This window comes from Carcharodon carcharias, chromosome 18 (genome assembly GCF_017639515.1).
Source record: "Carcharodon carcharias isolate sCarCar2 chromosome 18, sCarCar2.pri, whole genome shotgun sequence".
In the NCBI taxonomy this organism is placed as follows: domain Eukaryota; kingdom Metazoa; phylum Chordata; class Chondrichthyes; order Lamniformes; family Lamnidae; genus Carcharodon; species Carcharodon carcharias.
The window spans coordinates 98,890,996-98,906,651 of NC_054484.1; the positions used below are offsets into that span (position 1 = coordinate 98,890,996).

The 15,656-nt window shown below is 43.1% G+C and overlaps 1 protein-coding gene across 3 annotated transcripts in view; it reads right to left on the reverse strand.

The window, feature by feature from the left end:
- Window positions 1-15,656, reverse strand: part of LOC121290549 (integrator complex subunit 6-like) — a 111,387-nt gene that overhangs the window by 30,095 nt on the left and 65,636 nt on the right. For 2 of the 3 annotated variants that reach the window (XM_041211068.1, XM_041211067.1), the window contains exons 11-12: window positions 3,417-3,527; window positions 144-359 (exon numbers count right to left, since the gene is read on the reverse strand). In XM_041211068.1, the coding sequence (XP_041067002.1) occupies window positions 144-359; window positions 3,417-3,527 (327 nt within the window). Of the gene's footprint in view, window positions 1-143; window positions 360-3,416; window positions 3,528-15,656 lie in introns of those variants that run through there. The other variant, XR_005945828.1, reaches the window with a different exon arrangement.

Consider the following 15,656-nt stretch of genomic DNA (forward strand, 5'->3'; position numbering starts at 1 on the left):
CCTTTGGCAGTTCTACAAAAAAATTAAATCTTTCAAATATTTTGCTGACCTTTGGACTGAGAAAAAAATCACAATATTGCAGAAAAAAAAACATTCACCAAGTTCAATTCAGATTAAAAATACCTTCAAGAAAGGTGTCTCACCTTATTCAGGATCCCAACTTGGAATCCAGCAAACTCCTTTACGTTTAAATCCAAAAGTCTGTAAGGAAGCTCCCCCGTGATCCCCATCATGATCTGCCTCAAGTCTTTTCGATGTGCTAATGAGAGGCTGTTGCTTCTGTTTTTCACTTTAATGGCAGATTCTTGAAGTGGCTTCTTACCCACTGAACTTATGATTCTGTCAGATTCTAGTTTAGCCTGAGAATTGGAACGACACATAAATAAGGGTAAACAATTTAAAATTCATGACAAATGCCTGCATAACAAAGTATTTCAAAAATAACTTTCTCAAAACCTAAAATGCTGTGCTAAGAAATTGAATTATATAACACTTTGGAATGACTGAATCCATGTTACTTGGATTCTGAGCCATATGGTGAAGGATGAAACTAGGCAATAATCCTTTTCTTGATATGTAATGCTGCATTCTATAAACAAACATATGTCTGCCTTCTACTTACCAACCCACTGTCCTAAGTGCTCTAGGTACTTAATCAGTGCCTTCCACTTCTGTATCAACATCTAACATATCCATAGAAACAAAATTAAATAATTTCCTCCTTCAGTAAAAATCTACTTATGACAGATGCACATATGCATTTATACATATAAGCATAGAGAGCCTTCCTATTCTGAGGTTTACTAGACTAATACCTGGAATTGATGGGCTGTCTTATGAGGAAAGTTTGGACAGGCTAGGCTGATACCCAATGGAGTTTAGATTGAAACATACAAGACCCTGAGGGGTTTTGATAGGTTGGATGCACAAAGGATATTTCCTCTTGTGGGAGAATCTAGAACTAGGGGTCACTGTTTAAAAATTAGAGGCCGCACAATTAAAACAGAGATGAGAATTTTTTTCCTTCAGAGGGTTTGGAAGTCTCTTCCTCAAAAGGTGGTGGAAGCAGAGTCCTTGAATATATTTTAAGGCACAGGTAGATAGATTCTTGATAAGCAAGAGGGTGAAAGGTTATTGGGGGTAGGCAGGAATGTGGAATTGAGGTTACAATCAGATCAGCCATGATCTTATTGAATGGCAGAGCAGGTTCGAGGGGCCGAGCAGCCTACACCTACTCTTAATTCGTATGTTCGTATCGAAAGAATTTGAATTTATACACTGCTTTCCCAATCCCAGGATATCCTAAAGTAAAGTCACTGTTGCTCCACAGTTAGTTACTGCAGCACTATAGGTAGTTACTGCAGCAACGTTCATCTGATGCACCAAATCAGATTGAAAATATTACAGCAGGCAGGCTTCAGGTAGTACCTGCTGCAAATAAGTCACTAAGCAAGCTTGCTATGTAATAGCACCAGTTCTTAAGGTGTTGGTTGGCACCAGCTTAGCTTCGAGGGCAGTTTGTGGCATAGATTCACATCTAAGTCAGTGAAAGAATATAGAGGCACTGGAGAGTGTGCAAAAAAATAAAGCCTCACAGAAATGTGAGGCTAAACCCATCAGGAAACAATGAACCAGCTGGGTCTCCTTTCACTTGAAGAGAAGTTAAGCAGTGGCCTTTTATGCTGACAGACCTTTAGCATCTTTTATGTAGTAAAACATCCCAAGATATTTCACAGGAGCATTAACACCACAAAATCTGACTCCAAAGCACACAAGGAAATATTAGGCAAGCTGTTTGGGCAACAAAACAGGATTGTAGTAAAGGAGGAGAGGGCGGTTTAGGGGAGGGGATTCCAGAACTTAGTGCTTTGGTTGCTGAAGGCACAGCTGCCTATGGTTGAGTGATTAAAATTACAAGTACAGATATCTTAAAAGCTCTAGGGCGCTATCAGGCCACGGAAGAATTTGAAAAAGTTGAGAATTTTAGAAACAAAGCATTACTTTACTCAGAGCCAATGTAGTTCAGCCGGCAGCAAGATGATAGGTAAACAGAACTTGGTGTGAGTTAGGACACAGGATGATTTCTGGAGGACCTCAAATTTGAGGACAGAAGATGGAGGGCCAGCCAGGAGTGCATAGGAATAATCAAGTCTCAAAGTAACACAGGCATGGGTGAGGGTTTCAGCAGCACCAGAGCTAAGGCAGGATGGAGTTGGGCGAGGTTACTAAACTGGAAATAGGTGGGTCCTGGTGATGGCATGGAAATGTGGTCAGATGCTGATCTTGGCATCAAATATGACACCAAGGTCACAAACAGTCTGGTTCATGGTGAAGTGGATGGTTCAAGGACAGTTTGTGGCAAAGACCAAAAGATTTAAGGTTCCTAATATTTAGTTGGAGGAAATTTCTGCTCATACAGTATTGGATGTCAGGCAAGCAGTCTGCCAATTCAGATATGGTGGAGGGGTCAAGAGAGGTGGTGGTGAGGTAGAGTTGGGTGTCTGTGTGTATGTGGAAACTGGAGGTTAGGAAATAATTAGACCAGGACACAGACAACTCTCTCCCAATTTTGTGATGGAATCTGCCATTGTTTAAAAAAAAATGAATTACTTTAACAAAATATATCTATGATGGAAACCACTATAGTAAACTGGGCACTTTAAATACAACCACTTGCCAAAAGGCCGTGCTACAGGCCAGAGATGGAAAGATATGTCCTCAACAACACTGCAGGAACTCAACAAGGCTCCTTCGGCAGCACCTTCCAAAACCACAGCTACGACCATCTAGAAGGACGAGGGCAGCAGACACATGGGAACACCACCACCTGAAAGTTCCCCTCCAAGCCACTCACCATCTCGACTTGGAAATATATCACTGTTCCTTCACTGCCATTGGGCCAAAATCCTGGAACCCCCTTCCTAACAGCACTGTGGGGGTACCTATACCACATGGACTACAACGGTTCAAGAAGGCTGCGCACCAGCACCTTCTCAAGGGCAATGAGGGATGGGCAATAAACGTTGGCCCATGAATGAATAAAGAAAAACTTCTAAAGAGTCATACGGACTCAAAACGTTAACTCTGTCTTTCTCTCCACAGATGCTGTCAGATATGCTGAGTTTTTACAGCATTTTTTCTTTTTGTTTCAGATTTCCAGCAGCCACAGTATTTTGCTTTATATAAAAAAAAACACCTGCTCAGTGGCTAGTCAGAGAGACTCAACTCAATGTGGAGTGGCTTTCTTTCTTTTGTTTTCATCCTTGGTCAACTTTGTCCTTTGGAGACAGAGTTTGAAACCACCTGCAGATGGACCATGTGCTGCCCTACTGACGAGAGGAAAACACAGTCTGGGAAGACTGCTAGGAAATACTAAGTTAGATAAATCACAAAAAAGTAATAGATTCTCATCCTACCTGTTGGCTAAGTTTTTTGAGGTAAGAAATGACGCTGTAGCTAAGACCATAATCCACACCTTCTGCAATCAGGTTAGGAGCTCCCATCATTCTCAGCGCCTTTTTCAAAGGCTGTTGATCAAACAAAATCATCACTAAAACATTAACCTATTAAATAAAAGTTAATGAATTTTCACGGTATCATCAAAACACGGGGTCTATGGTGAATTTTCACTTGTCACAGTTACCTTCCTATACATTGCACAAACAGTTGTCCAAATAACCAAAAACATGAAGTTTGAACTGCCACATTTGAAGGGGGAAGTCACTAAAATTTAGATAACCCAAAAAACACATACAGTAGATCCTAACAGTAGCCCAAATGTTGGGAACATCCACAAACTGTTGTCACTCTGAACATGCTGAATAGCTTTTTAACCATCATGACTAACTTGCCTTTGAATGTCATTTTTGAACAATTTATTCATTTGTTTGAGTGAAATTCGAAGTTCCTCGGCATAGCAGAGTTGGTGGTCTCCCTACAAGCGCTGAATGACTACAGCAGAGATAAGAACAGGGTGCTCAATACTTTTCTTACAGTAGTCTGGGAAACCACATGTCAGAAGCACACAGAAATTTGTACACTTTGCACCTTAGAATGCCAGCCTACAGTAAATACTGGAGCCACCAGCAATTCTGCATGGATTAAGGCAATCTTAGCTTCCTAAATTTCAGGCACTATTTCTGGGAAGTCCAAAAGCAGGGAATACTACCCTGGAGCAGATCTGTCCTCACAACCCTTGGCTGGGTTGAACAGCAGTGCATCCCAGACAATCTCACAACACATATTGCTCTTAGTTTACTCCCGGAAGAGGCAGAAAGGGAACCCCAAAACATCTAATAAAGTCAACGGCAACCATTTGGAAAGAACTTTGCAATTCCTGGAAATCTGTCAGTGCCAGCTGGCCTTTTCCCCAACTTAGGACAATGGAAGCTTCCAGATGCCTCTGCTTCTGATAGTTTTCAAACACAATATTACAAAAGCATCATTAGACTAGGTTAACTTAACAGAAGGCAGATAATGCTTTCCCAAAAACTGAGTCCATCCCCATCCTTTCCAGTATTTGCAAACTCCAAATTAAAGATTGCCTCCAAAACTCAAGCTAAACAACCAACTATCTTCAGTTTGCTGACAGGCTCTGATGGGCATATCGCTATCCTCTCTACAACATTTGCTTCCAGGTCAACAGAAAATACAGTATTATTGCAGCTTGGATACAAGATCAAGGCCATGGAAAAAGGGAGGCAGTGGCAAAATGGTATTGTCGATGAGTCCCAGGGTAATGTTCTGGGAACCCAAGTTAGAATCGCACTACGGCAGATGTGCAATTTGAATTCAATAAAAAAAGTCCGGAATTAAAAGTCTAATGATGACCATGAAACCATTGTTGATTGTCATTAAAAACCCATCTGGTTCAATAATGCCCTTTAGGGATGGAAATTCAGCCGTCCTTACCTGATCTGGCCTACACGTGACTCCAGTCCCACAACAATGTGGTTGACTCTTAAATGTCCTCTGAAGTGGCCTAGCAAGCCACTCAGTTGTGTCAAACTGCCTAAAAGTCAATCAAAAGCAGTGAAACCAGACCGGCCACCAGGCATCGACCAAGGCGCCAGAAATGACAATGGCCAATTCAGCCCTGTCAACCCTACAAAGTCCTCCTTACTAACATCTGGGGGCTTGTGCCAAAATTGGGAGAGCTGTCTATTAACCAGAAACTGAACTGGACTAGCCAGAAAAATACTGCGGCTACAAGAGCAAGTCAGAGACTAGGAATCCTGTGGCAAGTAACTCACCTCCTGACCCCTCTCAAAGCCTGTCCACCATCTACAAGACACAAGTCAGGAGTGTGATGAAATACTCTCCACTTGCCTGGATGAGTGCAACTCAAGAAGCTCAACACTATCCAGGACAAAGAGGCCTGCTTGATTGGCACCCCATCAACAAACATTCTCTTCCTCTGCCACCAATACACAATGGCAGTAATGTGGGCCATCTACAAGATGCACTGCAGTATCACACCAAGGCTCCTGAGAGAGCACCTTCCAAGCCAGCAACTGGTATCATCTAGATGGACAAGGGAAGCAGGCACATGGCAACACCACCACCTGGAAGTTTCCCTCCAAGACACTCAATATCCTGACTTGGAAATCCTCCACTGTCACTGGGTCAAAATCCTGGAACAGTACCTAACAGCACTGTGGGTGTACCTATGCCACAGGGACTGCATAGGTACAAGAAAGCAGCTCACCAGCACCTTTTCAAGAGCAATAAGGGATGGGCAATAAATGCTGGCCCAGGCAGCGACGCCCACATCACATAAATTAATAAAAAAAGGAAATGCAAGAAACAATGGGTAAAAGGTACAGAAGCATACCGTCTACAACAAAGTGCAAAATAACACTGAGCTTGCCATACAGCATTCTGGGGGTATAGGGGTTCAAACCAGCACACATTTTGATCCTGCATCCCTAATACAACCTTTTTGGGTAGAGATTCATCAAGCTGCAGCGTCCACTGCAGGCCTACTAATGCCTGTCATTCCTGGAAGTCCACAACAATAGCGACTTTTTTGGAGATAGACACTGAAGTCACAAATTCAAGCCCCTACTCCGGCGCCACAAAGGGTCTGAAACAAAGTCCATCACCACATTTCAAAGACCCTTGATAACGTCCCTCCAATCCAGGGGCCATCAACAAATCATCCCAAACCCCAATCATCAACTATCTGAATGTGTCCCTACTCCTCCAAACGTACACTCAAGTATGAATAAATGGTGCAGAAACTTGCTAAAAATATATGTACATTAAAAAAGGAATCTGCTTCCCTCTTCCTGGCCAACCTTAACACCCCCACCACATCATCATACTTGATCTGTTGTAATAGATGCTGCCCACAAAATCCGCTGGTTTTTTGCCCATTGTTTACATTATTTTCAGCTTCCTGGATCTGGTGGATTGCTATAGGTTTGCTCAGACTGGTGAATTTAGACCAATGGTGGGCAACCTTCGGTCCATGGGCCGCAAAACATTTTGTTGACCTTTGCCCATGCACAGGGCTGCCAGATTCCGTTAGTTTCCATCAATTAGTTTTTTTCCTACCGATATTACTAAACTGATCAGCATACAAAGGGCACATAAAGTGAGGTGCATGCTGATTGCACACAACATTGACTGCCAGAGCCGCGCGCCCCTCATGCGTCCAAAGCTCGGCTACAGTTGAATCGGCATGCCCCGCAAATTCTCATTCTATGAGTCATGGCAAGTGTACATGCTTAATTTCAACCATGCGGCCCACTGAGATGAAGGACTGCCACTCATGCAGCCCACTGAGATGAAGGACTGCCACTCATGCGGCCCACTGAGATGAAGGACTGCCACTCATGTGGCCCACTCACTAGCCTAGGTTGCCCATCACTGATTTTGACCATGGTGGGATCAAAAAAATTAGGAGAATGCAACATATTTTAAGGGGTTTTTTTTGAATGAGAACTTAGTCATCAGCAGGGGGGAAAGGAAGTTAGAATTTCTTTCAAATGGTAATGGTTCCCCAATTTAAAACTGGGCAAGTTTCACTGATGATCGGTTCAGTTTTGTAAACTGGGACAAAAGAAAATATCCAATCTCTAATTTGACAGGCTTAAGAAAATGTTCAGTTTAGCAGATCCTTAGCATGGCGAGTTTCAGTTCTTCACCATTTTGATGCAAAGTATCCAGAAGTGAAATAAAAGTCTTGATTAACTGGCTTCCATTAGCATTCAGCAGCTTCTGTCTCCAAACACCTCAAAGCACTTCCATCTAAAATTAATTACTTTGGAGTGCTGTGGCTGAGACAAATGGAACAGCTATTTCACACAAACAAGCAAGATCCCACAAACAGCAATGAGATAAATCACCAGTTAACTTTTATCAGTACAGCTGAATGAAGGGCGAATGCTGCTCCGTCAACACTATCTCACCCTCCCTCTATAGCATCACAAATAGAAGTTACATCACATTAATGCAGCTTTGTGGCATTGGTTTCAGTGCAACTGCTAATTGTAGCCAGCCTTCCCTGTGGTCACAAGCAAACTATAGCTGCCCTTGTATTGACTACACTGCAAAGTTGACTGTGTAGTATGGCATAGAAAGGGTCAACAAGGAACTGGGTTCTGTACCACCCCCACAGATGTAAAGGAACACATAACCCAAGTCTAGTGCGCAGTCTTGTACTGGACAGAGACATGTTTAGAAGCAAGCACGGAGGCAGCTCCTAGCCTAGACCTTATACCAGGGGTGCACTCATTTATTTTTACCAGTTGAGTTGGCGTTCAATGCAGGCCCAGTTCTACTCTTTCAAAGTAACCCTGTCCATTTCTGTTTGCTGTTACTCTCCTGTAATACCGTGAGGATTAGCCTCAGGACCATTCTCTCCCTGGAGGATGAGAAAAGGAGGACCACCCCACCATGAAATCGACCATCTTTTTATTATTCATTCATGGGATGCGGGCGTCACTGGTTAGGCCATTATTTATTGTCCATCTCTAATTGCCCTCGAGGTGGTGCTGGCAAGCCAAACTCCACCAGTTAAAGGTCATCACCAGCGGCAGTCACAGCCCACATTGTTCATGCCTCTGGTGAACATGGCAGGAGGTTTTGGAAGTAGCAGTATTTCAGACTGAAACACCAGTCATTGTAAACAGCGTAGAATCTATAAAAAGCAAACTCAGCCATTGCATTAAAACAGTGGGTGAGTTCAATGTTTCTGCATTCTAATAAAACTAAATCACAGAGTGTGTGTGTGGCCTGCAACTGATTTTGTCTGTGTGGCCCTTGATAAGAAAAAGGTTCCCCATCCTGCCTTATACTGTAAGTGTGTATGTAGTTACTAGCAGTTAATAAACACTTCCTGTTAATCTATACAAGACTCAACCTCTTCATGAGACCTACCAAACTACACACATTTTGCAACAGACTGTAAGCTGCTTTCTTGATTGACCCCAAAAACAATGGCCTCAAAAGGATTGTTTACAACTGCACAGAAAGTGAATGCTTTTTAGGCTGCAATGTTCCAACTCGCATCTGGCAGCAACACAGGCTCATCACCACATCCAGTTCCACAAGGAGTTGGCCCATTTTAAACAAGGGCTGGAAAAGGCAGCTCTTTTGTGCATTAGCTTGGGGAAGAGCATCTTGCAGTCGGCATCGCAGTGAAGCAGTCTGGGAAGAATATCCTGCAGTCAGCATCGCGGTGAAGCAGCTTGGGAAGTGTGTCCTGCAGTCAGCATCGCAGTGAAGCAGCCTGGAAAGTGTGTCCTGCAGTCAGCATCGCAGTGAAGCAGTCTGGGAAGTGTGTCCTGCAGTCAGCATCGCGGTGAGGTAGCCTGGGAAGTGTGTCCTGCAGACAGCATCGCGGTGAAACAGTCTGGGAAGAATATCCTGCAGTCAGCATCGTGGTGAAGCAGTCTGGGAAGTGTGTCCTGCAGTCAGCATCGCGGTGAAGTAGTCTGGGAAGTGTGTCCTGCAGTCAGCATCGTGGTGAAGCAGCCTGGGAAGAATGTCCTGCAATCAGCATCGCGGTGAAGCAGCCTGGGAAGAATGTCCTGCAATCAGCATCGCAGTGAAGCAGTCTGGGAAGAGTGTCCTGCAGTCAGTTCTTGTTGAAAATAACCAGAGTGACATCACAAGACATTGCGAAAGAGCGGCAGAGAGATGAGAACCAGCACGAGTGCAGGGGAGCTTCAAAAAATGATGTCAGCACAAATGTGACAGCTGATTGGTGAGTAGTGGGTAAGTGTTTTTCTCCAGTTTAAAATAGATTAAGCTAAGGAAATGTAAGGATTCTAGTTTTTATTTAAAGTACAAAAATAATTTAACTTTTTGTACTGTATTTAACTTAAAGTAAGGTTTTTTCAACTAGTGGCATGGCAGGGCAGCTCAGTACCTTGTTATGTACAGCCTGCAACATGTGGGAAGTCCTAGATGCTGCTTGCGCTCTGGCTGACCAGGTGTGCAGGAAGTGCCACCAGCTGCAGCTACTTGAGCTCTGAGTTTCGGAGCTTGAGCGGCAGCTGGAGGCTCTGAGGTGCATCCATGAGGCTGAGAGTTTCGTAGATAGCACATTTTTAGACATGGTCACCCCACAGCTTACGGAAGTGCAGACGGAGGGGGGGATGGGTGACCATCATCAGAAGAAAGGTGTTAGGCAGGTAGTCAGGAAATCCCCAGGATGCATCTTGCTCGAGAACTGTTTCTCTGCGTTGAAAAACGGTGAGAGTTATGGTCCCTCTGGGGAGTGCAGCTACGCTCAAGGCATTGTGAATGGCTGAACTGTACTGGGGGGAATACAACAATAGTGAGAGGAGACTCGATTGTAAGGGGAGCAGATTGGCGTTTCTGCGGCCATAGATGTGATTCCAGGATCACATGTTGCCTCCCTGGTGCCAGGGTCAAGGGTGTCACTGAACGGCTGCAGGCCATTCTAAAGGGGAAGAGCAAACAGACAGAAATTGTGATACATATTGGTACCAACGACATAGGTAGAAAGAGGGATGAGGTCCTGCAAGCAGAATTTAAGGAGCTAGGAAACAGATTAAAAAACAGGACCTCAAAAGGTAGTAATCTCTGGATTACTTCCGGTGCCATGCACTAGTGAGTACAGAAATAGGACGTTAGTCCAGATGAATGCGTGGCTGGAGAGATGGTGCAGGAGGGAGGGCTTTAGGTTTCTGGGACATTGGGGCCATTTCTGGGGGCGGTGTGACCTGTACAAGGCAGACGGGTTGCACCTGAACCGGACTGTGACCATCATCCTTGCGGGGAGGTTTGCTAGTGCTGTTGGGGAGAGTTTAAACTAACTTGGCAGGGGGATGGGATCCTGAGAGGAGGTTCAGTAGGGGAGATGCACAGCCAAAATTAGAAGAGAAAGCAAGTGAGTCTGGAAGGCATAGAAATTATAGGCCAGTTAAGGCACAAGAGAGTTTGGCAAGGTTGGATGGTATTTATTTTAATGCAAGGAGTCTGACGAATAAGGCAAATGAGTTGAGAGCACAAATTAGCACATAGAAGTATGATGTCATTGCTGTTACAGAGACATGGTTCAGAGGGGGGCAGAATTGGCAGCTCAATATTCCAGGATATAGGGTCTTCAGGCAAGACAGGGAAGGAGGTAAAAAAAGGAGGGGGTATCGCAATATTGATCAAGGAATCAATTACAGCAGTAAGGAGGGATGACATCTTAGAAGGCTCCTCAAATGAAGCCATATGGGTAGAACAAAAGAACAAAAAGGAGCAATCACATTGCTGGGAGTGTACTATAGGCCCCCAAATAGTCAGAGAAATAGAAGAGCAAATTTCAGAGAATTGTAAAAATAATAGGGTAGTGATAGTGGGGGATTTCAACTTCCCCAACATTAACTGGGTTAGTCATAGTGTGATAAGTTTAGAGGGAGCGGAATTCTTAAAATGCATCCAGGAGAGCTTTTGAAGCCTGTATGTAGAAGGTCCTACAAGAGAGAGGGTGGCCCTGGACTTAATTTTGGGGAATGTAGCCGGCAAGTGGTAGAGGTATCAGTGGGGCAGTATTTTGCAGATAGTGATCATAACCCTGTTAGATTCAAGATTGTTATGGAAAAGGACAAGGATGGGCCAGAAATCAGTGTTCCAAATTGGGGGAAGGCCGATTTTAATAAGATCAGATATGATTTGGCCAGAGTGGACTGGGAGCAGCAATTTTTAGGTAAATCTGCGTCAGAGCAGTGGGATTTATTCAAGAAGGAAATAGGGAGAGTACAGGGCCAACATATTCCAGTAAAAATAAAGGGCAGGATCAACAAATCCACGGAACCCTGGATGTCAAGGGATATACAGGATTGAATAAAGAGAAAAAGGGAGGCTAATGCCAGATACCGAGGGCTCAAAACAGTCGAAGCCCTAGAGGAGTATAGAATGAGTAGGGGGGAAACTTAAAAAGGAAATTAGCAGAGCAAAAAGGGGGCATGAAAAAACATTGGCAGGTAAAATAAAGGAAAATCCAAAGTTATTTTACAAGTATATTGAATAAGAGGATAACTAGAGAAAGAATAGAGCCCATTAAGGGCTGTAGTGATAACTTGTGTGTGGAGCCCAAGACGTAGGTAGGGTTCTAAATTAATACTTTATGTTGGCGTTCACAAGTGAGAGGGACGACATGGGTATGGAAATCAGGCAAAAGGACTGTGATATAATTTAAGAAATTAGCAAAGGGAGGAGGTTCTAAGTGATGTGGCAGGTTTAAAAGTAGATAAATCTCCAGGCCTGGATGAAATGTATCCCAGGCTGTTGAGTGACGCAAGGGAGGAGATAGCAGGGGCACTGGCAATAATTTTCAATACCTCTCTGGCCACAGGAGAGGTGCCAGAGGACTGGAGGACAACCAATGTGGTACCGTTATTCAAGGGAGGAAGGGATAAACCAAGGAACTACAGGCCAATCAGTCTAACCTCAGTGGTGGGGAAACTATTGGAAGCAATTCTGGGGGACAGAATGAATCTACACTTGGAGAGGCAGGGGTTAATCAAGGACAGTCAGCATGGTTTTGTTAAGGGGAGGTCATGTTTGACCAATTTGATTGAATTTTTCAAAGAGGTGACCAGGTGTGTAGATGAGGGCAATGCATTTGACGTAGTCCACTTGGACTTCAGCAAGGCTTTTGATAAGGTTCCGCATGGGAGACTGATAACAAAGGTAAGAGCCCATGGGATCCAAGGCAATTTGGCAAATTGGATTCAAAATTGGCTGACTACAGGAAGCAGAGGGCGATGGTCGAGGGGTGTTTTTGTGACTGGATATCTGTGTCCAGTGGGGTTCCACAAGGATCGGTGTTGGGTCCCTAAGCTGTTTGTGGTACATTTAAACGATTTAGACTTGAACGTAGGAGGGTCGATCAGTAAGATCGTGGATGACACGAAAATTAGTGAGGTGTCAAATAGTGAGGAGGATAGCCTTGGATTACAGGAGGATATAGACGGGCTGGTCAGATGGGCTGATCAGTGGCAAATGGAATTTAATCTGGATATGTGTGAGGTGATGTATTGGGGCAGGACAAACAAGGCACGGGAATACATGATGAATGGTAGGGCCCTGGGAAGTACTGAGGATCAGAGGGACCTTGGTGTGCACGTCCACCAGTCCCTTAAGGTAGTGAGACAGGTAGGTAAGGTGGTTAAGAAGGCATATGGGATACTTGCCTTGATTAGATGAGGCAAAGAATATAAGAGCAGGGAGGTTATGCTGGAGCTGTATAAAACGCTGGTTAGGCCACAACTAAAGTATTGCATGCAGTTCTGGAATCTGCATTATAGGAAGGATGTGATTGCACTAGAGAGAGTGCAGAGGAAATTTACCAGGATGATGCCTGGGCTGGAGAGTTTTAGTTATGAGGAGAGATTGGATAGACTGGGGTTATTTTCCCCGAAGCACAGGAGATTGAGGGGGCACATGATTGAGGTGTATAAAATTATGAAGGGCATAGATAGGGTAGACAGGAAGGAACTTCTCCCCTTGGTAGAGGGATCAATAGCCAGGGGGAATAGATTTAAGATAAGGGGAAGGTGGTTTAGAGGGGATGTGAGGAAGAATTTTTTCACCCAGAGGGTGGTGGGAATCTGGAACTCACTGCTTGAAAGGGTGGTAGAGGCAGAAACCCTCATAACATTAAGTAGTATTTGGATGTGCATTTGCGATGCCATGGCATACAAGGCTATGGGGCCTAGTGCTGGAAAATGGGAATAGAATAGTTGAGTACTTGTCTGTCAGGCGCAGACTCGATGGGCCGAAGGGCCTTTTTCTGTGCTGTGGGCCTCTATGACTCTGTGACAAGCAATAGGGATTTGAAATCAAATAGCTTTGATACAGGTTAGAGGTATTTGTGAATCCAAAGTACTAGAAAGAAATTCTTGCTGGAACAATGGCCAAGCGCAGAATGCAGAGTTTCAGACCCCAGTTTTTTTTTCTTTTTTGAGGTTAAGAAAGGTTTCATTGATGTGCAGTTCAATTATCTCAGTTATAGAAGATCTTTTCTTTCACTGTTCAATAACTTCATGTGAATTAGTGACCGCTTGCAAGAAGAAAAATAAGTGGGGAAAGTAGCCACTTGAAAGAAATTCAACTATTCAATTCTGTAGATGGGCTGAAATGCCTTTTTAAAACCATTGTTCTCTGGTTCCAGAGGACTGTCAATCAGCATACACACAGGTCTTTCAACATTTACAAGGCAATGGGAGTTTTCTGATCTTTTACACAAATACTAGCAAAACTTGTGAATGGAATTTTACAACCAGAAAAGTGAAATGAGGATTTTTATAATCTTGAAGCTGCAACATTAAAAGTATCATAAAAGATCCTGAAATACAGTAGTGAGATAAATCGCTTCAGTGTCAGAAGGTTGTGCATGCACATGCCACTCCAAAGACTTGACTACAAAATTTAGCTGACACTTTAGAGTGGTATTAAGGAAATGCTGCACTGTCAAAGGTCCAGTTAAACCGAGGCCCCATCTGCCCTTGTGGGTGGGCATTAAAGATCTCATAGTGGCACTATTTGAGGAACAGCAAGAGAGTTTTCCCTGGTGTCCTGGCCGATATTTGTTACTTAAACATAACATTATCTAGTCCATTATCAGATTGCTGCTTGTGGGAGCTTGCTGTGCGTGAAGTGTTTCCTACACCACAACAGTGGCTGCATTTCAAAAATACTTCATTACAGTTCAACCACTTAAGTATTGCTGATACCAGATGGCAACATGTTCTTTGCCACAATACTATGACTGGTTTTTCCACTGCACTCCTTCTTCCACAACCCCACCTCACCTAGATTCCCAAATCTTAATTAGGCCAAATTTGATAGATAACAGCAAACAGAGAATGCTATTGGTGGAAGGGAAAAAATAAGATCCAGAGTTCCATTCAGCATGCTGTGTTCCTACCACTGCCTGCCTCTACAATAGCATTAGTATTAGCTAATTACCAGAGTACTCACTATTCCATTTCTAGAGTATTCTGTCTTTTTAGTCACTTGTACAACTAAGAAATTTAGAAACAATTTTAACATCAACTTAATATCAACTCAATGCCCAAACTTTTTGTGAACTACACCACTCAAAGAGCTGGGACAATTTTTAAAACATACCAGATTTTTTGTCAATAACTGTCTCATGGGAGCTGTGATATATACGCACTTCATGACATGCAAGCATCAGGAAATTATATGTCCTAAAATTCTAATCTTCACACTATCACAAATTACATTCAGTCAAAACCATAATCTTCTGGCTAGTTACCACCAGCCTCAAGGGCTTAAGTACCCAAAAATAACATGAGCAATTCTCACTCTAGCATGCAATGATTCAGCCACTTCAAATTTAAGTATATTTTATTCAATTGTGTTGGGGGATAAAAGCAAATGATGACATATTGTTTACAAATCCAGTTAATCCTCTGGTTGACACTGATAGTTTCACACTTGGCATCTAACTGTAGTTTAGATCAAAAATAATAAGATCACCTTTGTGATTTACTTTGGAAGAGTGTCCAGTATACATTTAATTCTGAGTTAGTATTGGACTAATGAGACTAACCTCCAAGCACACAGCACTCAAAATTTCACAATGCAATAAACTATTCTAAAGCAGGGCACAAAACAGAAGTAAATTAGCCATCCAATCACACAAATGTCAACATAAATAGCAACAGATCTAAACCAGGAGCCCTCTCAGCATTAGCAAGAGAAACATTTAAAATTAGTTCAATATAATTTCTGTGCACCGGAGCAATCAGCATTTAATTCAGAAACAGTAATAGGTCACCTTCACCTAATCAGGAAAGTTATATTTACAGCCAAGCCAGTCATTAAGAATATGTAATATAAACAAAGTGCTTGAGGCACAGATCAGGCAACATCCAATTAAGAAAACATGAATCAATTAACATAATGGGTATAAATCCTTCCTCAAAATGGAGGGATATTACAGATAAACAGCACTTAACAAGAAACAGGACAAGGGGAAAGGGGAGAAAATAGAGGCACAGCTTCGAATGACCTGTAAAGTGCTTTGGTAGGGATCAGCAAATAGTTGAAGGGCAAAAGTTAAAAATGCACAGATAAAAGGAAGCATGAGAAAAATTAGGAAGTTTAAAACACATGAGTAAGTCCCTGTTTTAAGCTGCCCCATTTACACCGAATCA